This window comes from Ursus arctos, unplaced genomic scaffold, assembly GCF_023065955.2.
Source record: "Ursus arctos isolate Adak ecotype North America unplaced genomic scaffold, UrsArc2.0 scaffold_5, whole genome shotgun sequence".
NCBI classification, from domain to species: domain Eukaryota; kingdom Metazoa; phylum Chordata; class Mammalia; order Carnivora; family Ursidae; genus Ursus; species Ursus arctos.
The window spans coordinates 26821501-26849290 of record NW_026623067.1 but is presented as its reverse complement, the minus strand read 5'-3'; the positions used below and the strand labels follow the sequence as shown (position 1 = coordinate 26849290).

The 27790-nt window shown below is 41.8% G+C and overlaps 1 protein-coding gene across 5 annotated transcripts in view; it reads right to left on the bottom strand.

Moving 5' to 3' along the window:
• Window positions 1-3489: 3489 nt before the first annotated feature.
• The window catches only part of MEGF10 (multiple EGF like domains 10), a 343436-nt gene continuing 319135 nt past the window's right edge, over window positions 3490-27790 (bottom strand). For 4 of the 5 annotated variants that reach the window (XM_048221243.2, XM_044387359.3, XM_044387360.3 and 1 more), the window contains 11 exons: window positions 27214-27348; window positions 26554-26682; window positions 24912-25040; window positions 22369-22497; window positions 19843-19971; window positions 17326-17562; window positions 15905-16032; window positions 14511-14634; window positions 9902-9946; window positions 8902-9108; window positions 3490-7635 (listed from right to left, as the gene is read on the bottom strand). In XM_048221243.2, coding sequence (XP_048077200.2) covers window positions 7454-7635; window positions 8902-9108; window positions 9902-9946; window positions 14511-14634; window positions 15905-16032; window positions 17326-17562; window positions 19843-19971; window positions 22369-22497; window positions 24912-25040; window positions 26554-26682; window positions 27214-27348 — 1574 coding nt within the window. In that variant the 3' untranslated portion in view covers window positions 3490-7453. The remainder of the gene's footprint in view (window positions 7636-8901; window positions 9109-9901; window positions 9947-14510; window positions 14635-15904; window positions 16033-17325; window positions 17563-19842; window positions 19972-22368; window positions 22498-24911; window positions 25041-26553; window positions 26683-27213; window positions 27349-27790) is intronic. The other variant, XM_044387361.3, reaches the window with a different exon arrangement.

Below are 27790 nucleotides of genomic sequence, written 5' to 3'. Positions count from 1 at the left end.
TTCATATGCAAAATATGAGAGGCCCAGGGGCGCCTGAGTAGCGCAGTCGTTAAAGCGTCTGCCTTCGGCTCAGGGCGTGATCCCGGCGTACCGGGATCGAGTCCCACATCAGGCTCCTCCACTATGAGCCTGCTTCTTCCTCTCCCACTCCCCCTGCTGTGTTCCCTCTCTCGCTGGCTGTCTCTCTGTCACTCTGTCACATAAATAAAAAAAAAAAAAAAAAATTATGAGAGGCCCAGAAAGAACTAAAACACTCTTCTTTTTTTATTACACACAGGATTTAGATATTTAATCTGAAGCAAAATAATTCATTTTGGGTTTGATATATTGACTAAATTATTATATCAAATAAAAATATTATATTATTGTCAAGCCAGGTTTATCAGCCATCTATATGAAATACATAGTAAGAAAGATGATCTCCTTCCCATTAATTATAAAATCAATTTTATAACATGACTCCAGTCATTGGAACATGATGACAAATACTAGCTCTGCTTTCTTTGTAATCCTCTGTGGCGTGTCATGCTTCGTAGAAGTGAAGCACAAAGCCTCCAAACCTGTGTGTGATAAGTAATGACTGCTGTGACAATATCCTTTGGCTTTCGTCTACAATCACCAAATTCTTCACCTTAATTTCAGGGTAGCAAATAAAGTTCTACTGTAAACACTTGGGAAGCTAGGTTTCAAATCCCTGATCATGGCTGAAACTTCAGAGAGGACACTGTTCCTATCTGTTCTCCTCAATGTCCCAATGTCCAAGCTGTAGCTAAAATAAAAGGTTCAAATGTTACTTAAGCAGTATATTCTCTGTTTTGTGTTGTATTTAGTAGAAGTTACAAGAAATCTGCCTTTTGGTATTTCAAGATCATTTGTTCCACAAGCGTCGCAGTCCTCTGCTAATAACCAAGTATACCACAGCAGATTGGCCACTTTGTGGCATATGTGGATTTTTCTATTGATTTATCACCATTGAAGAAGTGAAGGCCGCCAATGTAGGAGGAAAGACAGCCTTTCATAACCCTACAGCCATGCAAGGCTTCCAATTTTCTTCCTGATCACACTTCGGCGATTCCTTCATAGCAAATGCAATGAAGGGTGATAAACTGGTGCTTCAGTATTTCTAGCGAATCCTGTGGCAGTCCATCACACAAGCTCCTTTCCCAAATCCTGTGGCACTGTCTCTTCCTGGTCCATGGAGTCGGGGGAGAGGTTTCAAGCATAATGGAAGGCGGGCTATTTAACAATCTGCTGGCAGGTAGCCACGCTGTCATAGGAGGACAGGATGGGCAGCTGATTTCACAGCGGGAGAATAGCAGGCAGCTACACAACCCTTTCCCTGCCCTTTCCCACCCCTGCCAGACACTTCCTCCATTCAATCGAATTATCTTTCCCTTGTAATTAATTTGCCACTTCTCGTGCCATTTTAAGTTTGTTTTTCTAAGCCTTATAGTTTGGGAATGTCACTAGGATTTCTCTCCCTCCATATTGTTTTTCATCAATTCTGTTTCATTAGCCCAGTAGGTCCTTTCACAACTGAAAGAAAGATCTAGAGATCTGAAAGATTCATATTATGGAAGGGTATAGTTTCTGGAAATTTTCTTTGATTATTTCTTTGATTACTACTCCACCATGGTGCCTTTTTTCCCCTTTTGTATTAGCAACTGTTTCAACGTTGGGTCTTCTGGATGAGTTTTCCTGTTTTACTCGTGGTTGTAGTTCATTCTCTGAAACACAAATTCAGCCTTAGCTGAATCTCACATTCCTCTATCGAATTTTTTAATTGGGGAACCACTGTTTTCAGTTCCAGGAAACTCTCTCTGGTCCTCTAATTATATCCCTACAAGAGTTTAAATCCTATTCTATCCAGGTTTCCCTCCATTGTCCACATTGGCTCCACCTCTGTAACAGAGGTTTATTGTAGTTTTCCATCATGTCAGCCTCTTTTGCTTCCATCTGGGCTGAAATGTTCCCATGACGTGGTTGTGATGTTTCTCTGCCTCTTCATGTGACAGCGTGCTGGCTTTCACCACCTGTGCATCTTTCTGGTTCCTTCCTGTGTACTGACAGCCACGGGAGGGATTTTTCCTTTTGTGGTTACCAGTGATCCCCATGGCCCCTTTGTGAAAGGCTCTCAGTTCACAAGTCCAAGGAGGGATAGGCTGACCTTAGCTCAAGGTGGAAACTACCCCTCCTGAGATGCCATCAGGCAAGGGACACTTAGCCTTTCACAGCTGCATCATGCAAACAGAAGATACTTTTTTTCCTTCTCTCAGGTCAGCCGACCCTTCCCATGTAGCCCCTCCATAGTCCACTCCCATCAATTCCAGCAACTCCCATTTATATTTTGCCCCCCATTTGCACATTCTTTCAAGAACTTGTCATCTCACTCTGTGTGGAACCTCTTCAGGTTGCCGAGGTCAGCCCCTGACTTTTTCTGGATGGCTGTATTCTCTAGGATGGGAATGTGAAGCCAGGTCACCATCTTCCCAGAAACCCACATCTAGACATTTTAAAAGCATTCTCAGTTCTTAGGAAGATAACACGCTGCTGGAAGATGAAACCATATTATTATTGCTTTCCTAAATCACCACTCTAGAAATAAAATGTATATAGAATTGTATGGTACTACAAAAATAGATCGGGATAAGGTCACACAAATATGTAGCTTTTATAATATTCATTAAATGCTCACTTTTGATTTACCAGCCTCATCATTCATCTGGTTACTATAAAATGGCTCAGGTTATTAGCTAATTTTTCATAATAGTAATGATAGCTAACATTTACCAGCTATCTACTATGTGTCAGACCCCGAAGTAGGTGTTGTGTATGCATAAAGTTATTAAATTCTTATGAATCCTCTATGAGATAGGTACTAGTTTTTCCAACATATTATAATATAGGAACCAAGGCCCTGGGAAGTTAAGTAACTTACCAAAGTCACATGGCTAGTAAAATGATTTATTTCCCTAATTAAATAAAGAGCTACTTTAAAATAGCTCATAGCTCATACTTTCCTGCATTCCCAACTGTGCTTGGCACTCAGGCCCTCAGTAAATAAACAGTAATTGAGAGAAGAAGCAATGTTTTATTCATATTTGATCTCTAGAACACAGTGCTATAAAATGGATATTCCAGAAATGTTTTAATTATAAAATAAGGAATTAACAAGCTACCGAGATTTAAGGAACAAATTCACATAAGATGACCTAAAGCTATTTACAGAAGACTTGACTCTCAGCCACTAACCTGGGTTGCTGGAATCCAAATATGTACAAAATGTTCCCTATGTCCGTAAAGAACAAGCAGCCTGAAGGGAAAGCAGATACACGAGCAGTTAACTATAATAAAATGGAATTGTTTTTAAGTGTCTATATAAAGTACTGATTCATGCTACACATGAAAAAAATATTAATTTTTCCAGCAAGATCACAAGGGTTTTTTCTTCTCATTAACAATTGAATCAGACATAGAGATAAACACTACTTTAAAGTTTTTTTATTAGAAAGTTTATTGCATTAATCTATAAACTCATTTGGTGATATAAATGACAACGTAAGCTAATACTGACCAAAGTTTACCATCTTTGGAAAATAGAGATATTTTCACACTGAAAGCATTTTTTGTTTGCTACAATCAGGAAAATTCTTACGTATTTGGACTTTTTTTCCTTTTTAAAAATATATGTTGCGATTTGTTCATATCAAAAGGAAGCCTGGACTAACTACTGAATGAAAACAAGCAGACCCAGGGTTAGGTCACCACTAGTCGGAGGACCCTAAAAGGACAGTTTGCTGTACATCTTCAGTGAAGAAATAAGCACTCATCCACACCACATGACTCACACTTGCACATCTGTATACACTTCATGACGTAAAGACCGTAAGGTCAAAATATCTATTAAATATTTAGTTGGAATAATAAAGATGTTACCCGAAGACAGAAGATTTGTTATTTTAAAAAACATAACCTTAAAAGGCAATTTTTTATGACTTCATCTTATTCTAAGAGGTAACTGGACTTGTAATATTGACATGAATTAGTAGTGTTATACTCCTGTGCAACTTTTTCAATATTTATGGTTTAAAACTCCCCAATAATTATCAAGTACTGCTGTGGCTCTTTGGATGGACCACATTTTCATAAAGTGGTTTGCATTTTTCACAGCACACAGTGGTTGTGCTAGTGGAATTGGTTGGGACAGATTATAACTATCTTATAAAATTGTACATTGGTTTTCCTAAAATTGATGAATATAATTTACCATAGAGATAATGCTAAGCACATTAAACTCTCTCTTAGCGTAACTACTATAGCATGTGAGAGGAATTTATATCAACCATTGTAAATAATTATGAAATATTCCTTATCATATAATTCACCATAAATAACATAGTCTCCATATTAAAGCAAGTACATAGGCTGTTAGTTGGGCCACTTTTGATGTATTTATATATAAATACAATTAGTTTATAAATTTTCTGACATATCATCCTCTAGGGAAAGAAGAGTTTGGCTGACATTCTGACATGAATGGCTTTTCCTTGGTATCACCAAGCTCATTCACTGCTCTGACCACTATAGGATATGAGGAAGAATAATTCTAGGGTCCCAAATGAATGAGCTCAAAGGTCATGAGAATAGATTCACGGTGTATGAAGAATGACATCACCATTAAATTATATTTGATATATCTGGAAGGGTCCAAAAGGTGGCAATTTCAGGGGGAAAAAAAACTTGCCAGGTCCTTTTGTCTTTTAATTTTCATTCTTTGACAAAAGAATTTCTCTCTTTACCCAAACCTAGATCAAAATATCTAGGAAGTTTTGACTTCTCAACTAGACCCCTCCAAATACACCATGTAGTTTTTATAATATCCAAAATGCTCTATGTGTTCTGATGTTTGAAAAATCTTGAGTGAACTGATGTGCAGACTCGCCTCTGATGCAAATGTGGTGTCTGGACAGCATCAGTCCTGAGCAACTGGTCTACCAGAGAGAATGTACAGGGAGGGAGGGCAGTGCCCCATCACAGTCCACATCTGCTCCCCAGGCTTTCTGCTTAAGACGCTCTTGTCTTTGTACCGGAAGCTTTCAGGGTTTTGGTGTTGTTGTTGTTGTTGTTGTTGTTTTGTAGCGTAATGAGAAAAAAAAAGAGTTGTTTTTGTTTTTTAGCTCTATCAAGGGACTTATGGGGAAACTCAAATGTATCATGGAGCAGTGAAGAGATGATGCTTAAACAAGAAGGGGAAAAAGATTTTTTTTCTTACTGGAAAGGACTTTTCGTGGCTATTGACCCACAAGTGTCTAAATTAGATGCCTACCCACCCCCTTGAGCCAAGGGTCAGCCAAAGGGTAACTGTTTGAATGAATCAATTGGTTCTAAGGTGTGTTCCAGGTAATTCCACATGTCCTTGAATTAACTTTGGGGCTCTCGACAAGAAACAGCCATCAAAGGAGTGAATGTTCGAGGTGTGTTTGTTCTATCATCTCCTTGACCAAACCACCATCACAGGGGGAGGTGTGTGATGTGAACTCACTGGATACCCCAACTCGATAACTGGCAGGGACAATGCCTTATGTATCCTACCAGCAGAACGGGTGCACAATACATATATGTCAACTGACTCACTGAGATACCACCTGGATTTCATGTCTTTATAGATTCACAGCCACTGTTTCAATGAAGTTGCTTCTTCATGCAGCTTTTCAGCCCTTCCACTTGCTCAGGCAGGTCCAAGAGACACTGGCTTTCTTGCATCGTGTTGGCATTCTCTTGAGACAACTCCCTTGAAGTGAAAAATGTTAGTGTGTGCCAGGTGTGCAGAGGATGAGCACCGTTCTGGTTTGCTTGGGACTGACCAGATTTAAGCCCATTGCAGGTTAAATATTAATAATGCCCTCATTCACACTCAAAAGTGTCCCAGTTTGGGTGATCAGTTGTGTGATCATCCCAATGAAGGTCTTCAGTAAGACCAGTCTGTAGTACTTGCTCAATAAGCAATAGCTCTTCCCTCCCCCACCCCCTGGCTTAACCAAGACTCAGAACCCACAGATCAAAAGGAGCTCCATTTGGGAATATTAAAAAGCTTCTCTATTTCAATTATAAGCCATTCACCTATGGTTACTTTACTATTTTAGTAAAGACCGATTTTAACAGGTTTGATTTATATACTTTCATCTCCTCCCTCCAAAAGAAAAAAAAAAGAACAATGCATTTTTATCAAGCAAAAAGATAAGTGGCAATAATACAAGAAACAATGAACATATAATATTTTTCATTAACAATCCAAGCACTACAAAACATAGAATATACAACTTAAAAATGGAAATACAAATTAATGAAAAATGGGGTACACGTCATATTAGCAATGCAAAAGACCAGCTTAAGCATAGTTTCTCTAAATCAACAATTAATAAAAGGAAAGTGCCCTTTTCTCAAATATGCACAAAAATATTCCGGTCACTTCTAGGGAAAAATTAATCAAAACTTTCTGCTAATTCTATATTACAGCATGTGTTACTAATGGTTTACAAAACCGAAGTGTCTTCTTACACTTAAAATTTACAACCTTTTCCAATCATTATACACTCGTTCAATCCAGTCTGTCAAAAATAAAACTATTTCATATCCATATTTATGAAATAATTATTGATATGTTATGGACCTTAAGTGGTGAATATGTATGATGGGGACAGTGATCAGAATGATGTCATGGATCAAAAGTGGGCTAAGGGTCAAAGAAGACAACCCTCTGCCAGCCACACCTGTATACTGATTCCTGAAATAATTCTACTATTTCTAAAATAATTCTAATTTTTCATTTCTTCATCCTAAAAAAATTCTAAAGTTTTCATATTTAAATGTGCTAACCAATTCTAGAGTTTATTCAAAGTCTCTCCAGGTATGCCACTCAACAGAACATTTCTTCCTGGGTTCATATTATCCCTATAATTTTGAGTCCAGCTGAAAAAATAAACATAAGGACTAGGTAATATGCCCCTTCTCTTCTACATGTTTAGTGATTCGCACTAGATTTTATGGTAAACTGCACAATCCTCGGTACAGCTCTGCAATGCAAATGAGAAAGAAAATATTTAAATTTTAATCATTCAAGCCATAATGCCAATGGCCACCGCACCCCATGACTCCCTCCCAAGGACCTCCGCATGTTCATGCTTTTAGCCCAGATTTTATAGGAAGTCATGCTTCACGAGTGCAGTTCTAAAACTAAGAAGAGTAGGAAATCACATTGATATCTCCTTCTGAGCCACCTGTACAAGAAGGACCTACGGGTCAGTCAGCCTCAGCTTTGAGCTTTCTGGTTCACGTCCAACAGTTGCCTACCAAGTAGATTAACATTCACCTAAGGTGGCAAACTTGAGGATGGAGAAGAACCGAACTGCAGTTCTAGAAACTGTTCCAGCGGCTACCGAGCAGTCCTTTGGTGTCATTCACTGCTGCTGCTGCTGCCGCTGCCGCCATCCTCTCGCTTGGGGGAGGATGAACTGTCTCGGACTGGCAGCAGGTCATAATGGCAAGGGATGTGACTGTTCTTTGGGAGGTCGTATGGATCCTGGGTGAGATGCCCATTATTGCTGAATATTCCTTGGACAACACTCACTGTAGGTTCTGTGACAACCAGGGACACATTAATTTATCAGCAATGGAAAATTTTAAAAAGAATAGAATATGGCATTTCTTGCAAATCTCAAACATATAAGAGGAGCACTTCTAAAAATATAAAGAAACATTATTTTAGGAAACAAAGGATGGTTTTATAATCACATCGAGGTGGCTAGTCTACAGCTGTTAGATCAGCTGATGCACACAATGGTGTTCTGAATAAAAACGTGACCATAGGGTTGGGATGAAGACATCCAGGAACTATACAGAGACCCTGGAGGTGAATCATTGTCTGAAAAGCACCTTGTAGATAATCTAGTCCAAACTCTTTACCCCATAAGTGAGAAGACTGAGGTCCTTCCAGGTTAACTCACTTTAGGACCCAGGACCCAGACTCTCAGTTGTGTTCCCATGCTAAAGTGGTGGGTTTACCAGATGGTTCAAAGTGGGATTGTAAATGACTTTTAAAAATAGATTTAGGTCACTACACCTTCCATTAAAAAAAAAAAAAAAAGCTGTCTTAATTCTTTAAGAATAGTTGTTTATCTTTTCAGTGACATGTCTCTGGCATAAATTAATGACTAGTGACTAGAGTGAAATTAGTCACTTCATTTACAAGTAATAGAGAATTTTTTAAAGTTTAAATCATGAACTTGAGAGAGATAGAGAGGACAAAAACCCCTAAAATACACAGCCCTACTGTACCTACCCAGTGACAGCTCTGATGTGTTTTAACTTTCCCCAAATGGTATTTGTAAGGGGCAATCAAAACAATTCTAATTTTAAATTGAATTCTTATTAATTTCCATCCCATTCACATCCAAGAATGTTAGAAATATATCAGACAAATTTAAAAGTGAAATGCTTCCATCCTGCTAAAAGCATTATATTAACATAATGAATATGCAACCAGGAAGTGGAACCACCTGTTTCATCCCCTTGAACCATTTGTTTAGGCTAACTGGACACAAGAGCTAATGTGAGGCATATGCTATTCCACAGGTGTGCTCAAACAGTCACTATGGTTACAAAACAAAAGATGGATGGCCAGGTGAGAGATAAGGAAAATTTACTTTAAATTTCCTAGATGCTATTTTCTCTGAAAAATTTATTTGACACCAATTAATACGGTCACTGGAAACACAGGTCGCACTGAAAACACGGACCATTATCTTCAATAATGTTATATGAACTGTTACTGTATGCTCAAGGACTTTAAAACTGTTAAAAAAATTCCTATATTAGGTTCTTTCTTTGGTTAGGGGAACTCACCAACTTCATAGACATTCTTGTTGGCTGAAGTTGAGTTATTGATCTCTGCATAGGGGGAATCTCTCCGTGCTGGTGACTTCATCTCCACATAGCCACACTCTGAGTTTTTGGGGATAAGCACAGGTGGGTCTTTAATAGTGGCATATGGGTTTTCAGAACTGCTTAGGGAGCAGTTACTTGAATTATATTCGGAATTCTTTCCCAAATCTGTGAAGAGAGATTAGGGAGAAAAGCAAATGCTATTTCATGGACATTAATTTTTTTTTTTCTTGCTGGTAATTTACTCAGACAGGTTACTTCTTTTTCTTTCTAGTTTTCTATAATTATATATACTGACAACAACACCATACATTTTCCACTTATTTTGGAGAGAATCTGCTATAAAATTACCCATCTACAAAGTAATTTTACCTCCTCTCTCAGGTGAGTATCAATGTAAACATTGTGGATTTGATTTCATTTTGACTTTGTTTCACACTCAAAATTAATTCCATTCTAATTTACTAATAGTCTCTGAATTCTCAGAGGTTTCAATCAAGAAACCACGTGTGGATGCCCCTGGGAGCACAAGAAAGTTCTATCATCATGGTGAGGGAGGCATGTGATGTGAGACTTTCTGGTAAAACCTCAGGACTGCGCACATGAAGTTATTCATGTAACCATGCTGAGCTCTTTGTTTTCCCTGCTATTTCCTTTTTCTGCATTTCTCTCTCTCCCCATAAGTCATATATCTTTTCAAAGAAATATGAGTGTTTCCCCAGCAAACGGAAACCTTTTTTCCCCCAGACTTAGGCTCTAACACCATGCACCTATGGTCACACTCCTGACCTCAGTCAAATGTGTTTGTGTGTTTGGTAGGGTAATTAACCACACCAACAACTGCGCATTTTCTCTACACTGCCGCTCTTGCTTTTTAAGCCACTTATTTCAGTCTCTGAGATAAATAGTTTTTTAAATGAGATTCTGATAGATGTATTTCTTCCTTAAATTTACACCATACCTTTCAAGGATTTTCCCATATAACTTCTGTCAAGTCCAAAAGCTCCTGTGATAAAGAAGAAGAAAAAAAATCCCCAGTGAGATATGGAAACAAGAGAAAACCCATCTAATATTCCAAGGTCATGGAGGAGGACGGTTTGGGTACCCACTATCTCCCCACTGCAGGAAATAACCCAGGCTGCTGCTTTTCAAACCTTTGCACCAGGTCGCTCATGCTTGATGTCTTCAGCACTCAATATAAAATACATATATATATCATTCTGATCATCCTTCTGCTCATTTACAGTGACTTTGGGAAAGGCTGATGAGTACAGGTAGGAAATAAGGCATGGGTGAATTGGTACACTTGATTCAAGGTCGCACCATAGAAAGGACACAGCCAAGACAGAATTGAGACAGAGGACTTCAATTTCATCACTCGTTCACCACAAGACTTTGGGCAAGATTTTCAACTCTCTCTGTGTCAATTTTCTTACCTCTAAAATGAGGAAAACAAAATCTGCCTTCCAAACTTCAGGGCTGGTGTGATCATTAAAAGAACTAGAGCGCATGAAAAGGTGTTGTAAACTCTGAGATGTTGCATAAATGAATGGTGTTTCAGTGACTGAAACACTGAATGTGTCCTATGACCCCCAGCTGCAGTCTACATGCAAGCATTTCAAGTCCTCTTCAATGATCTTTCCGAGAAATGTTATTGACTTACATTAGAAACAGAGAGTAAAGTAATAACTTATGACGAACATTCAAATAAGTTGGAGAATGGTAAGGAGATGATCCCCTACCACTGTGCATGTGTCCCTTAGAGTGATAGTAGACTCGAGTTCTGATGTCCTGGGGGACACACTTTTGTGGAGAAAGAGGGAACATCCCCTAAAGGGAGAGGATGTGTCTAATATCATTCATCGTGGGACAGGAAATGGGAATGTCCTCCTTTCTCAGAGAATGTTTTTCTCTCTCTTGGGTCTGAGCTGTGAAGTCTAGCCAAACTCCCAGCTGGTGGGAAAAGTGCCCAGTTATGCAGGGAGGCAGGATAAGGATTAATAGTGAATTAACCTAATCGAAGTAAGGTCTGGCCTTTGCCCTTAGTTCCTGGGAGGTGAAGTCCTTGGAGTATCCCACCCAGTAAGAGTGTTTGTGTTTACCTGGGGCCTAGGGCTACACTGAATAGTGTAACAAAGTGATTTATGGGAGGGGGTTTGGGCCACTTAGTGTAAGCTCCATCTCTAGATGGACCAGTCGAAAGGTCAACCACATGGGTGGTCAACCATGTTGACCTAACTAAACTCTCATAAAAACTCTAGACACCAAGGCTGAAGTGAGCTTCCCTGGCTGGTAATACTTCATGCATGTTGTCATATACTGTAGCCAGGAAGAGTTAGCATTTTCCATGATTCCACTGGGAAAGGACAACTGAAAGTTTCTGGTTTGGAACTTCCCTTGACTCAGCCCACTGTGTCTCTTTCCTTGGCTGATTTTCATCTGTATCCTTTGGCTGTGATAAACTCTAACTATGAGTAGAACAGCTTGCAGGAGCAGAGAAAGATAATTATCATATGGTTTCAGTCATTTATAGAATAAGAATATAAGAATTATATTCATAAGAAATAATTCATAAGAAATAGCAGGGAGATCGGTAGCAGAAGGAAGGGAAGAATGAAGGAGGTGTAAACAGAAGGGGGAATGAACCATGAGAGACTATGGACTCTGGGAAACAAACTGAGGGCTTCAGAGGCGAGGGGGGTGGGGGATTGGGATAGGCCGGTGATGGGTATTAAGGAGGGCACATATTGCATGGAGCACTGGGTGTTATACACAAACAATGAATCATGGAACACTACATCAAAAACTAATGATGTACTATATGGTGACTAACATAATAAAAAATTTAAAAAAAAACAAACAGAACAGCTTGCAGGGAGTTCTGTGAGTCTTTCTGCCAAATTATGGATCCTGAGGGTGGTCTTAGGGATTCCCAGACTTTGTAAAGGGACTGCATGAAGATGGGTAGGACCTGTGGCCTCTGAGAGCTCCCTATCAAGGAACTCTGTCTTTGCTACTCTGCCAGATTTACTCAGCTGTCTCCACACAGTAGCAAAGTCTTGTTAACTGTCTGTCTTGGTCTTAGCTGTGCAACGGCTAGCATTCCGCAAGAGGCTAAGGAGGAGCAGCCTGAGGTGGAGAGTAAATTAGGGAACAGGAGTGGCACTGTGACACCAGCACCCCTGCCAGGTTCTCTCTGGGGGCTCTTTTAATGAGGAAGCAGGCAGGTTTCTTCTTATAAACTCCCATATGCTCCAATCCCTGGATAGAAGCTTTCAAATGCTTGGCTTAATCTAATTCATACACTGAGCCACAATGTGATCGTTACCTCTATGTCACAAATGAACAGATCTGCTTCCTGGGGGTGATTAGCCTGTTGCCAGATAACAGAACCAGGAATCAATCTCAGGGCTTTTGTGTCAGGTTCGGGGCTCTTTCAGACAACATCACAACAACTATTCCATCATGGCAAATACCTATGCATTTCAGCATGCATAGTGTGCCTTACCCTGTCCTTTGTAAGGAAAGACTTTTTCCGGTCAACAACTGTAAAGGGACATTACATGCAGAATTGCTCTTGGATGGAAACACATGAAGGATACCCAGAATTTCCAATGAATATGTTACATTCTCAACAATCAGTCCCATGGGTCTGACTGAGACAAAAAGCAGAGAAGTTTGTATGTGACCACTGCAGTGACTGTGTTCTAGAATCTGGATCAAGTGTAGCGGGTGAAGGTGGAATAAGAGAACTTTTCTCTCATTAGTGCCAGGCAGTACTTTACTAATATCAATTCATATATTTCTTGGAGCTACATTACTAATGTAATGCAGACCTTAAAAAAATCTCTCTGATGTTAAATGATTTGACCAATAAGTATACTGTGAATCCGGTATATGGATAATTCGACTGTGTTCAGAAATGCACAGCTATCTGATAATGCGGGTATAGAATGCAGATAAAAGTTAAGAACTTGTATTCATTTTCCTACTTTAACATTTGTATTTCTATAGTAATAGGGGATTCCAGCGCCCAAAACGATTGGTTCCTACATCTGGCTCAGGTGATCTGGCATATATTGCGTTCCCAGAAGCAGGGGAAGAGTAGTTGGAAGACAACCTTTGAGACCTGGTTTTACCCTCTTCCTTCCATGAGCTCCTGGGCTTCTCAGTTTATTCCTCTAAAAAACAAGATTCATGGAGGGGCCCACCCAGTAGGGTTGTCAGATTCACCAAATAAAAACAAAAGAAGGACATTTCAATTTGAATTTCAGGGAAACAACAAATAATTTTTAGGGTAAGTATGCCCCATGCAAGTTTTGGGATATATTTATACTAAAAATATTTGTTGCTTATCTGAAATTCAAATTTAACTGGGTTTCCCAGGCACCTACCACCAAATAAATACAAATGAAAGGGTTTGCTACCCATAAGATAATGTATACATCTGTTATGGCCTCATCAAGCACCTCCCTGGAATCAGGGGCAACTTCTTGGCAATGACACCATTCAATCAGTGGGCTATCACAGCAGCTCTTTAAGGCTGGTCCAGGAGGCCCCACCCCCTTTTCAGGAGGGCCACAAGATCAAAACTATTCTCATAAAAATACGACATTATTTGCCTGTTTCATTCTTGTTTTCTCTCAGCGCAAGGTGGTTGTCCAAGAGCTGCACCAAGTGTGGGATCACCAATGACTGAATGGAGAAGCAGATATGAGAACCCATCTTCTCTGAAGCCAGAGGTTAAAGAGATCCAACAGACGTAAAACAGTGCCACACTTCTAATTTGTTTTTGTTTTAGAAAATGTAGTTATCTTTTTCATAAAATGTGTTTTATGTTATCATGTAACTAGAACTGTTATTATAAACAAGCAATAAATAACTATTATAAATGGTCTCAGTTTTAATTTGTAACATGGTATCAATAGATATGACCCATATTGAAAGAAGCTCTTCAGGGTTCCTGATAACTTTCAAGAGTGTGAAAGGGTCCTGATTCCAAAATGTTTGAGAAGCACTGACTTACTATTTTCCTGTTGATACCTTCATTTTCTCACTTAAAGGGGAAGGGGCCCTCAAGTATGGGTGCCCCATATTAAAAGAGAGCAAAGGGGAACACACACCCTGATACAACCCTGACAGAATTAAAATCCCAGCTCTACCATTTAATAGGCTTTGAGACTTTTCTCAAGGGACTTAACTGCTTTGTGACTCAGTTTCTCAACTGTTACATGGACATGATGATGACAATAACAGTACCCACTTTTCAGAGTACTTGTGAGAGTCATGTAAGTTCACATATGTAGACTTAGAATGGGAGCTACAAGCAGATATTCTTGTCTCTTTTTATCAATTCCTGGCGTACACTAGGACCTTAATAAATGTTTGTTGGATGAATAAAGCCACTAGGACAGTAATAAGCCCCATATAGGCATTAGGTATAATTCTATCATTCTGTTTTTCTCATGCATATTTCTAGTAGGTCACTTTGGCACATCATAAATCTATGGCTATCTGAGGCGACTAAAAGATAAGGGAGCTTGTTGAGGATGGATGTTGGGAGAACTTGCCAAGCTCGTTGAGGTAGCCGCCATGTTTCCAGTCCGCTGGCAGCGTTCCTGTGCAGTCCGTCACTGGGCCTCTCTTCCCAGGATTCACATTTTTCAGATTCACAAACAGCTGATTGTTCTTCGACTGTTAAAAATATAAACCACCAAAGATGTAAAAAGAGAACACAGCATGGCCTAGCACAGTGTTACAGATGTGGGAAAGTACATCCATGGCATGGATCAAGGGCTGGCTCTTCAACAAGGCCATGCAGGGGGGCAGAGGTGACCACTGGGTGGGCCTTAGAGGGCAGCAGGAGTACATGTCCCTTGGCCCCGACTATTCCCCTACTGCCTCAAATTCTTCATTTCACTGAGTCATTCTGTGCCCGTTAGACTTGAGTTAATGTATGTGGAACTTTGAATTGAAAAAGTTAAACTCTTGGTTTGAGCTCTCCTGTCAAACACTGTATGATTTTTTTTGAGTCACCAGTGACTCTAAGCAGTTTTCGTAGCAATAATTCCCTGAATAAGTAGGAGAACAAATGCAATGATGAACACGAAAGTCTCTAGGGAATGGGAAGTGCTATTTAATTATTAGGCAATATAATTAAAATCCAGCTGCATTAATTTAATTGCAACGGAATTAATTTGATTAGCTTGGTTTTCTTCTAGCAGAGAGGTAGAATGAGACAATGGAGATTGGAAATATAATTTGGGACAGTTGGAAGGAAGAAATGTTTGGGATTTCAGAGCATTCTTGAGGAGACTGGGGGTGAGATGGGTATGGGAGGAGCAGCCCTGGGTGTCCACACTCTCTGTGCACCTATAAAATGAGGATAACAATCACTCTCGAGTCACAGGATCGGTGTGAAGATTAAATGAATTTATATTTGCAGACTGATTAGAAATGCTTGACACATAGTTTCTATTTGATCATTTTTGACCTACAAAAAAGCAATTTCATGTGGTTCAACCTAAATCAATGCATGCAGTTGTTTTTGTGAGGAAAGGACAGGTGGGCCCGACAGGGCACTAGAAGACAGGTGGTCAGAAAAGACAAAAGAAAAGACCCAGGACAGAGTCTGCTAAGGTCTGCTCTGAGACATCATTTTAAAACCCCAGGCAATATTAGAAACATTTTTCCAAAGAGCTACACCGGAACCAGTGCATACTGGAAACAAGGAGACCATGACTGCAACTTCCCCCCTTATGAACTAGGGAGTTATGTTTTGAAGTGAATGAAATTCCCCACTGCTCAGGTTTTTCACCAGTGAATTTGAGATTCTAATCCTCAATCAACAAGATAAGAGATATAAAGTGCCTAGAGCCGCATCTGGCCCACAGCAACTCTGCGTGCTCCTTCCTGTCCTCTCTCCCCAGCCCACCTTCAGGGCATGGGAGTCACTTCCTCTCACCTTGGCGATGGTCATCCTGTCCCTGTTGTTGACATGAGGGGATGTGGCGCACTGGGTAAGTGTGTGATAACTGGGGTTGGTGAAGTAATGGCTGTTCGCACCTCCCCCATTGCTGTGGGGAAGGGTTTCTGTAAGAAGAGAAGGAAATGGTTAAGGCAACAGGCTCCCCTAAGTCTGTGTGGATAAAAGGGAAGCAAAGTAACCAGAACAAATGTGTGTACCACTTCCATATCACAGGCTGGGCAGAATCCCCTCCTGCCCAGTATAGTTAGCAAACTTCTAGAAGCAGCAGGTGTCTGCCTTCCCACCTGCCTCCTGGAAAATTGTGCAAGTGTCCTCACACAACTCCTCTTTGCTTTGGGGCTCATACACCTGGGAAGCCACCACTTTGAAGCTACTTCTGCTGTAACTTGTCTTTTTTTTTTTTTTTTTTTTTAGACACTTAAGCTCTCACCATAATATTCTGTGCTAGAAATGCACTATTAAGCAAATCAGCTGCTTTAGGTATTTTCCCAGAATCAGTGTATTTATAAACATGTAACCATCTGAAATCCTGCAGTAATTGCCCAAAATAATAAATACTTTAAGTGCTTAAATTCCTTAAATTAAGTGGTTTCTCCTTCTTCTCCTCCTCCTCTTCCTTTTCCTTCTTCTTCTTTTAGAGAGAGCAAGCATGTGCAGGAGCAGGGTGGGGGAGGGGCAGAGAGAGAGAGAACCTTAAACAGACTCCATGCTCAGTGTGGAGCCTGATGAGGGTGAGATCACGACCTGAGCCAAAATCAGGAGTTGGGCGCTTAACCGACCGAGCTACCCAAGTGTCCCTAAGTGGTTACTTCCTCTGATGAAGGAGTGTGTCACTTAAAATTTACATTTCTGGAGACATGTGACAGAAAGACTTTAAAGAGTTTTCTTAAAGAACAGCTTTGGTTCTTGCTAATACCACAAAACTGTTTCTTGTACAACTTTGCTGCTATGCACTTAATGATTTGTATGGGCCCAGGGACAGGTTAGAAGGCACCCTGTTAAGAGCCTACGGCCAGAGTCAGAAGACCTGGTCCTTGTCCCTGATCTGCTCCATGACCTTACCAGACTTATGGGTGCCTCTCCTCTCCGCACCCAGTCCCCAACATATGACAAAAGCTTAGGTGCCCAGCAAAGCTTCCTCCTGGTTGAAATTCCCAAGGTCTAAAGCAACCTCATAATGAATCCAATTTAAAAACCCTCATGGAAGACAACAGTGATGATTTGCTACTATTGACCTATACAGCACACCCATAACAATGTATCTTTTCCAAACATAAAATTTTCTCAAGGCTAATGGATAGCACCAACAGACAGCCCATCCACACGTCTCAGTTTCAAAGAAACAGGATGAAATCTTCCTTCTCAAGGAGTAAGATGGCTCTAGGGACCAGTCTTACCTGAAATGGCATAGTCTGCATTCATGACCCTCAGAGCAGGGGTGTAGGTAACTGCTGGCATGCTTGATTCCTTTCCCTTCTGCTTCTGTCTATAAATAATGAACAACGCCAGCAGGAAGAGAACCACCAGCACAAGAATGATGATGCCCACGATGGCCCCAATCTGGTAGGAATCAGCAGGGAGAGCCGTACTGGTCCTGCTTAAGCTGTTCAAATTTCCAACTATTATGACACCGGCTAGCAAAAGGAGAAGATGAGATCTGAGTAAGGATGACAAGGTGCTGGATAAACGTTTGAACTCTATTTACAAAATTCTCCCATTGGGCTCATGCCGGGATATTTTCAGTTCGCGAAAGGTTAATTTGGAAACTTTTAGAAACTGCAGGAAGGAAAAACAAACATTCTTCATTTGTGGATGTTGTTGGCTTGTCTATGCCCAGAAAAAGGCTGCTCTAAGCCTCAAAAATGCGACTGGATTTCCTGAACCCAAAGACTTCACAGTAGGGTTTGGGAGCTTCTCGCATAAACACTAAAGAAACACTCAGACCAGACCAGGAATTCATTGGGGGTAATGATTTACCTAGTCTTCCCCGTGCTTTATTTATCAAGCAGTAGTAAGCTTATGAAGAGCTAAGTTCTAAATGCTTCAACTGCCTAACTTAGTTTTATGTCTATCCTTAGCCTTTCTAAGAGTAATTGTCCTTCCAAGCAAGGATAATTCCACTGTAAATCTGGTCCAAGATGAGGGTCTGCCTTATTCTAATTTTAGTGGGTTTTTTTTTTTTACCCTGGGAGATATTGCTCTATGCAGTTATTTTCTATGACAGAATGGTCTGTCCCAGTAACACCTGACAACATCACCCTAAAAGCTTACTCATTAAAATTTAAACCTTAGCTTTACATAATTCTTTCTCGTGTTCCATCCAGTGAGGACAGGAAAGATATGAACTGTGAGTCAAGAAACCAGGCATCTTAAAAATTGATTCAGAGAGACTGAATTTTCCTTTAAGCACTCAGGCTAGAGTTTTACCATCTATAAAGAAGGAAACTGGCCTCCAAGCAGGTGCTTCCAGCTCAAACATCCCTGTAACTTTATGATTCTGAGGGTTAGACTTCCTTATTAGATAGCCTGGCCTAAAACACAGAGCATGGAGGCCAGTGCTGTGTGATCACAAGGCATGTGTCATAATGATGTGATTGTGGAATATAACATCCTATTGTTAGGGCAAATATAAACAACGAGCGTGTAGAAGTTACTTAATGAAAGGAAATGAAATAGGAATGCCTACATAGTACACACTTTAAGGTGACGGCACCTACAACACCATATGAATTTTCTAAAGCCCCTAGAGCCCATGTGTGTGTGACCTCCTGAAGAAAATCACACACACCAGGAGCTCTCTGGGGGCCATGCTTCAGAACCATCAGAAGAACCTTCTCCAAGGCCCCATCCACCCTAGAATCAGGATTGCCCACATAGGACTATGTATAAGACAACTATTCTCAGGTTATTGTGATACGCACCCTACTTAAAAACCATGGGCACAAGTTTTTTAAAAGTTAAACATATGCCTTTCATACGAGCCAATCATTCTACACCTATAAATTTACCCAAGACAAATGGCAGTATCTCTCCATACAAGGACTTGATACACTTTTGTTCATAAGAGCTTTATCTATAATAGCCCCAAACTGGAAACAATCCAAATGTCCAGCTACAGGTGAAAGAGTAAACAGATTATGATACATCCATGCGATGGAATACTACTTAGCAATAAAGAGAACTGAAGTACTGATATATACAACAACATGGTTCAGTATCAAAATAATTACACTGAGCAAACAAAGTCAGACAAAAAGGAGTACAGTGTGAGTCTATTTACATGAAATCCTAAGCAGTACAAACTCATCGGTAGTGCCAGAAACTAGATCAGTGGGTGCCTAGGGCCAAGGGGGCAGTGGTGGCAGTGGTGGCAGTGGTGGCAGGGACAGGCAAGAGGTAACATGTGGGGGTGATGGCTGCATTCACTATCTTTATTGTGCTTTATTGTGGGGTTTCATGGGCGTATGCGTTTGTCTGATTTTATCAGGTTGCACACTTTATGTTATATGTGTATGTGTAAGTGTGTGTGTGTGTGTATAGTATACTAGCATGTATGTGCTGCTTTTTATAGGTTAGTTATACCTCAATAAAGGTGAAAACACTTGTAGGCACAGTGGAAATCTCATGAGCTTTGGAATCAGACAAACCTGGCATATAAGCCCTGACATACAGCTATGTATCACATATTAGCTGTGCAACCTTGGGCAAATTACTCAGCCTCTCTGAGCTTTAGTGTCCTCACCTGTAGGACAGCAACATTAAAGCATCCATCTGGCAACTAAATAACCAGCTATGCCTTGCAGTGTCCTGAGGAGGATTACATCAGATAACATTAAGTGCCAACACTTAATGTTGAGTGGTACGTGGCGGTTACACAATTCGAGGCAGTAGGTATCCTTCACTGGTGTCCTTACCTTGATCGCATCGTGCGCCCTTCCAGCCTGGGCTGCAGTAACAGGTGCCGGTGATGTGGTCGCATGTGGAGTTGTTCAGACAGTCGCATATCTGGCGACAGCCGTAGCCATATGTTCCTGCAGGGCACTCTGAGAAGGAGATGAAAGTCCAATGTAAGCTCTCCAGCCTTGGGCATCTGGGCAAGGCTGTCTTTTACTATATGATCCAGTGTCTAGAGGGCAGGACTTCCAGGGGATCCTTGTGCAGGTGGAACCACCCAGGGAGTCCTACAGTTGGCCAGAATTCCCCAACTCGTGGGGGGACTCACAGGCCAGGCGGCACAGGGCCAGAGACTGAGCTCCTCGCCACAGCTCCTGACTCCTTCAGCTTTTACGCACCCACTTCCCTGATGGGTAAGTAGAGAGTCTGCAGAACCCAGTGGAACTGATGAAGATCATCAGCAAGAGCATTCTGAGATGACCCCACTGGGCAAAATGGTGGGACAGAGTTATACTGACGAGTATAAACCAGAGCTGCATCCTTGAGAACATGAGCATTTTACTGAAGGCTCAGGGATCCTCCTACCGGCACATTCTGACTTGAGTTAGCTGGGAGCCTGGGACAAGGGAGGGGCAAGTTTTAATTTTTTAGGTAAGAACTTCATTTGCCATAGAATGGCTCAAAATTAGGATGTGAGGGTAAAGCCTGAGAGAATAAAATGGAGAGATTTTTATGATGCACTTTTAATAAGAGCTGGGTGTGGATTTCAAAGAAGAGCACAGACATGTCAAATCTAAAAATCATCCCCGAATACTGGTGTTTTTTTGAAAATGAGCAGCAGGGGGCAATGTACTATTATTATTGGAGTTCTCTGTCTAACACAGTGTTTCTGTTTACAAATGAGCATCAGGAGGGGTCTCCAAAAATAGGAACATTTTGATTTGATGTTCAAAGTAATCACAGGAGGACTTAAGCAGCTTCTATTTAATAAGACCATAACCGGTCTGGCTTCCAAGTGAAAGTCAGTTTAGAGCCTGTTCTGGTTTCTATGCATATATGTACGTGTACGTATGTTTAGACATTTATACACACAGACGCACAATATTTACATACACAACGGTGTGCAGACAACTGTGTGACTCAGTATGGGTTTCAGGAGGAAATGAATACCAGTACAAAACTCAAAGTGGGCCACCTCTGTACAGGCTGATTCCTGGAGGTCACTCCGGTTATGTATGAGATAGGAAGATAAGCAAAAATATCTCAAGGGTTCAGCACTTGGCTGTAGCCAAGTTAGCAATAAAGAGAACTAAAGTACTTGGCTGTCTGGGGGTGCTATGAGGTGCTGCTGGGGTGGAGAGAGGGTGACTGTTTGTTGCCAAAGTCCCTATACTGATCCACCTTTCTAGGCCACACTGCTCCTACAGCCATGTAATCTTTGCTGCATCTTTTCCAGGAGCACCTCCTCTGATAAGCAAAAAAGGTCCTACCCCTTTCCTATCATCTATGATAAGAGGGTGAATCCATACAGCTCCAAGACCATTATTCATTCCAAGTATCGAATGAAAGTCACAGAGGAAAGGAACAAGAGACTACTTCGAAATATTCAGTTTAACACTAATTTTCTTTTTTTTTTTTTTTAAGATTTTATTTATTTATTTGACAGAGAGAGACAGCCAGCGAGAGAGGGAACACAAGCAGGGGGAGTGGGAGAGGAAGAAGCAGGCTCCCAGCAGAGCAGGGAGCCCAATGAGGGGCTCAATCCCAGGACTCTGGGATCATGCCCTGAGCCGAAGGCAGACGCTTAAGGACTGAGCCACCCAGGCACCCCTAACACTGATTTTCTTATAACCCTGCGGACACATAGCTGTAAGGGCGGAAATGGCAAGACAAGGATGCATAATTGCAACAGAACATATTCTTCTGGAGTGGGATTCTTACAACAAAAACGTTTAAGGCAATATATCGTCTTGAAGATTGTAAAGATTAAGACGAGAAGTTGCTAGGGGAAATGGTATAAAAGTACTACCTAGAGAAGGTTGTCAGAAGGAGGGCAATGTTTGCATGGACCTGGTTCCACTCCTGCAGTGGGGCTGGGAGCCCACCTGCCACCCATGCACGCAGCCTGGCCCCAGAGAACGCACTCTCGTCCAGGGTGCAACCCGGGCTCTGTCTCTGCCATGAAGAAAACCTGACTGGCTCGTAAAGCTCTGAGCAGCCCCGTTCCAAAAATAAGCAGGAGAGTTAGAGAGAGCCAGGGTGAACAGATGGAAAACTTGAATTCTGTCTGCATCCTTGGAGCCACACCCCCTCCACCCGGAGTGCTGATTACTTCCCCAGAAGAAGTATGAGGGAAAAGACAGTCAGCGAGGACCCCAAGGTGGCCAGATCTCTGGGAGGGGAACGGTCAGCTGTGCCAGAAAGTGACCAGCCATCCGTTCAAATAACTTAAAAGTTGCAGGTCCTGCCTTAATATTTTCAGACATATAGGAACACTGGTTCTAGGAGAAAATAACCACCTAGACGTGTCACACTCTCATACTCACTCTGTTCACAGTGCTTCCCCATGAAGCCAGTGCGGCACGTACACTGCCCGGAGATGTGGTCACAGTCCGCTCCATTCTGACACTGGCATATCAATGCACAGTCCTTTCCATAGAACCCCAGAGGACATCCTGTGTTGGGGAGGGAAGGACAGCAGAGTCAGGAGGCTGCCGAGGGAACAAAAAAACAGCACTTGCTTCCAACCGTTTGTGTTGAAACCTGAAGGACGCTGAGCCACTGGAGAGTGAAGAAAGACAATAACGCAGATCTCAGCTTGTCACAAAGGATTCTCTGAAGTCCCAAGATGGGGCTCTTGCAAGGAGGTCATAATTCATGAGTGGGAAGCAGAACAGTTCTACCCCTGACGGTTTAACCCTTGCTGGTGCTTCTGGAGACAAGATGGGTGTCTTCTAGCAAGCATGCCTTCGACCCCACGGAAGTATGGGGGCATTTCCTTGTATTCTTTCACTTAACTACTAGACTCCCGGATTCAAGTGCCATGGACTGAAATGAGTACTTTATATTAGAATCACATGAATGCTTGTACTTACTGTACAGAATGTCTCTAAGCCTGCTATACCTCTGTCCACTGTATCTGTCGCTAACTTAGGTAATATTAGCTCCTTCATCAAAGGTGTGTGGTAGGATGCTAAACTTCCAAAAAAACAAAAACAAACAAACAACAAAAAACCCCTGCACTTCATGGGTGCTTTGTAAAAAAGCAATAAACCTTACCCTGGTGCACGATTTACAAGACGAAGGCCTCTGGGGCCGTTGGGCTGAGGACACGCATGAGCCCTGTGGGCTGTCACGGGCCAGCAGCTGCCCTGCAAGGGTGTTTCGGGGCTCCCTGGCATAACGCAAGCTTCAATACAGCCTGCGCCTAGGGCCATTTCTAAATATCACGTGGGATTTTTACTTTCCCTTTTTCTTAGAGTGGTTGTAATGAAAGTTCAACTTTCAAGAAACAGAGGCACAGCACAGTGGCCAGCACGCATGGACAGCTACCATCACCACGTTTTTATTTACCACCTGCTCTGTGTTTCCTCTCACGGACTCTCTATGGTAGCCCTACCTATAGATGGGAACCAAGCCCTGAGGACCCCCTCAGTCACAGAGCCAGCCAGTGGCAGGTTGGCAGGGCCATGATAGAAATGCAGGCAAGTCTGGCTCCAGGCCCCACATTCTTCCCACCGTCTTATGCTATGCCCACTTAAAAAGGTCCTCTGATTGAGGTAGACCCGGATTTTGGAATGATAAACAATAACCCAAGCACTGTTCTCTAACGAGCTCGAAAACATTTCTGTATATACAATCTTGGGAGAATGTGCTCAAGACATGCTCTCGCCTGGCCAACTCTCTCTTTTGAATCATGGCTCAAGGTCTACACCCTCTTCCAGAAAGTTTCAAAACGCTTGTTTGGCTTCTTCTCTAATATGTCCCCTAATTAGTATTCAACAAGAATCACCTAATTTCTCACCCATCTTTCCTTCTCAGCTCATTTCTGTGACTTAAAATTATATATTATTTAAAAATTTTTTAAAGAATAAATTATGATTTTTTATTGATAATAGCCATAATTCGTGCTTTCCTGTCTTGTCTCCTTTATTCATTTGAAGGCAAGAGGACAGAGAAGAGTCTTTTTTTCCCCGACAGTGCTGGGATGTGGAGTACTTTGCACATTATATGCTATGATGGCAAAAACCTCATAGAAGAAACGATTAGGACACTATGGGATATAAAATGGAAATAAGAACTAGTGGCTCTTAGAGCATGACCCCAGCCTGGCATTACCATGTGGAAAGTTGTCAGAAATGTGAATTCTCAGGTCCCACCCCAGAACCAGTGAATCAGACACTCTGGGAGTGAGGCCAGCAGTCTGTGTGTATCGAGCCACCTGGTGATTCTGAAGCTCGCTCAAGTTTGAGAACCACAGAAAGCAATCTTCTCCAAGAGCACACATTACGTTAGGGAATGGGGCTTGTCACCTCCACCGCCTTCTAGTCACTGTCACTTACCCCAACCTTTTGTTATTAGAATAAATGACAGGGTTTACATTCATGTAACCACACCCCAATTTGAAAAATTATATGGAACACTTTCATTACTCTCCATGCACGTTCCCAAACAATTGATCTATTTGTCTTTGTTCTTCATATAAGAGGGATCATATACTAAAAACAGTGTATGTATGTGTGTATACGTATACATATATATGCATACACATAAACATGTATATGTAAACAATAGGGAGCTGGGTACGTATAAACAGGGTCTGGTTAAAGGAGAGTTAGGAAAGAAGCTGCACACCATCCCATCTAGCACTGTTCCACCTCAGTGTCCTGATATGACATACGGACAGAAAACCTGGAATGTGCCAGCTCGTAACCACACAGAAACATTTAAACGTCCAGCGGTCATCAGGGAGAGGAAACACTCCAATGCCAGGAGTCCTGGCTGAGCCCAGCTGGTGCATGCAAAGGGCAAGGCTGCTCCTCCTCGGGTGTGGCTCCCCTCGGTGAGCCTCAGAAGGCTTGTCTCTTACTCTGAGTGCAGTAGAGCCCCGTCCAGCCAGGAGTGCATTTACATTCCCCGTCGTAGGCGCTGCAGAAGGCCCCATTGTGGCAGCTGCACGTGTGGATACAGTTCGGGCCCCAGTGCGCAGGTGGACAGGCTGAAACCACAGCATGCATGGAGAGATCTGTTAGAGCCTGCAGGTCAGCACCCAGCAGAGAGAGCTCCGTCCTCCTGCCCCATCTCCTAGCACGCGAGAGGCTAGCCGTGTGCATCAGGACTGAGAAAGCACGGTGCTCCGAATCTGACTAATACCCAGATGGCAATGCTGACCACAACAGCAACCATCATTACGGATGCTGTATTCAGTGACAGACTGCACAGTAACGTGGGCAGAGCAAAAATCATCTCAAGTGTGTCGATTTAGTTCCTTAACAAAGGCACATGGAGCTCCCATGTGCCCAGAACCATTCTAGACACAGAAGGGAGAGCAGAGGACAAGACAAGGTCCAGACCACCCTCTGAAACCTTACATTTTAGTAGGGGAGGCAGGCAGGTAAACCAGCTAACCAACCAGCCAGCCAAAGAGAGAAAACAGTGGCAACAAGTACTATGAGAAAAAGTAAAACAGGGTAATGGGGGAAGAATGGCTGGGGCTGCTCCTCCAGGGAAGTCTTCCCCGAGGAGAGGACATCTAAGCAGAGATCAGAGGGGCAAATGATGGGACTCGAGAGAAACCAAGGGACCTAGTGTCACATAAAGTCTACCCCGGAGCTGTCACTAGAGACTAACTTAAATTTTAAGGTTTCAATTATATGTAAGAATTGGTTTACTCAGAAAAACTCTTAATTGGATGATGCAGAAAATAATAAAATGGAATCGTTGGGGGTTACTGCCCAATGAAGAGCTATAAGAACTTCAGATAAAGTGTGAAATTGTGTCACATTTGGGGGTAAAATGATTTGATTTACAAAAAGCAAACAAACAAATAAAAAATACAAAACACCTATTTATATATACTAATGCTTTAAGACTATAACTGCTTAAAATGAGGACCACCATTGGATCGACATGAGACAATGGATGTTAGTTGAACCTACTACGGCGATCATTTCATGATATATACACTTCAAATCATCAAGCTGTACACCTTAAGCTAATACAGTGATGTATGTCAATTACTTCTCAATAAAACTGGAGGGAAAAAAAGGAGGACCATCTAAAATTTCTATTTGGTTACCCAGTAGGGAATATGGCCCAATAAAGATAATACGTCTGAAGTAATTTCAAAAAATGGAAAAAAAATTCTCCTATGATTGTGTGCACCATTTTTGTCCAAGAACAAGGGAAAATTAATAGCTGACCCTTGAGGTCTGATCTAACACTGAGAATGGACTTTCTGAGTACAATGCCCTCATTTTACAGACGAAGAAGCACTGAAAAGTGAATAAGCAAAATGCTACCTACTTAGGTTCTTTCTAAGACATACTTGGATTTAACACAGGAACATTGCATAGAGCTCTTAATGGGGGAAAAAAGGCCACTTACAATTATTACAATGTATATCATAATTATTCATGTATTATTTCTTGATTATAGAAACACTCCTACTTCCAGCCTAAGGAATGTGAAAACAAACAGATATTACATGGTTGTTCTCAAACAAGACTCACGTTGAGAGCAGTCGCTGCCAATCCAACCTGGGTAACACTGACAAGATCGGTCAATGGGGTTACAGGTCCCGTTGTTCGTACAGGTACAAACTCCCGCACAGTTTTTCCCAAATCTGCCACTGGGACACACTGTGAAAAAGTTATAGGTCAGTAATGCACAAGTATATCTCAGCTCACGGAACTCTAGTCTGGGGGCAGGAAATGACTTTGAAAGCCATCCACCCAGCCGCCCGTTTACTGGCTGCCTCCACTCAACAGCATTCCTCATCTTGAATGGGCTCATTTTTGCAGACACATGAAGCCAAAGATCTCTCATGAAGGCATCCCAAACCAGGAGACATCATCACATTTCTAGAAACCTAACTTCATGGCCACCCGCTCAGGGAGTCGAAACCCTTCCTCCCCCTATTAATCTTTCGTGGGAGGCTGTTTCCAATTAAAACCGAAGAGTCGCACAGCTCAGAGAATAAAGAGATTCTGCCGGAGCAGCAAGCCAGCTTTTCAAAGCTTCTGGTCATATTTGTAGAAGTTGCAGACACAGCGCACCAGAAGGTTTCGAGAGCAGAGCACTGAAGACGTGTCCTCGGGGAAGCCTGAGGACAGGCTGCGTGAGGTTCGCCCATCATCGCACGCCTCTCCCAAAACACTCGCACCCCTTACCTTCATTGCAGAGGGCACCTGTGAAGCCAGGCAGGCAGTCACACAGGCCTGTGATGTGGTGGCAGGGCCCACTGCTGTGCACACACTGTGGGCATGTCTGGCTGCAGCGATGCCCATAGAAACCAGGGGAGCAGACTGAAAATAGAATGGAAATCAACAGTTATCGTTCCTGAGATGTGTGCCTCTCAAATTCCACATCAGCATCTAGTTCCAGTTTGGGGAAAAATTCTTTTTTTATTTAACAATATTGAGAATTTTCCAATTATAAAACCACCACCACGGAAGGAAGAAGGGTACTCTTTAATAATGAAAAGAAACCACTAGACTGGATTGCTCGAGGGCCGGCAAATGTCTCAGCTCTCTCAATTTTCTCAGTTATGGTCCTAGTTAACTCGAGGCATGGCACAGAACAGGGGCTTGAAGAATTTTTGTTGAAGAAACAAATGAAAGGAAATATAATTCTAAAATCCCAAATAAATACTCTCAAGCCATGTGTCGATCCTTTATTCTTAAAGAATAAATAAATCTCCGGTCTGCATTTAAAGGATTGTTCCTCCTCAACGTGGTCCAGATAAAT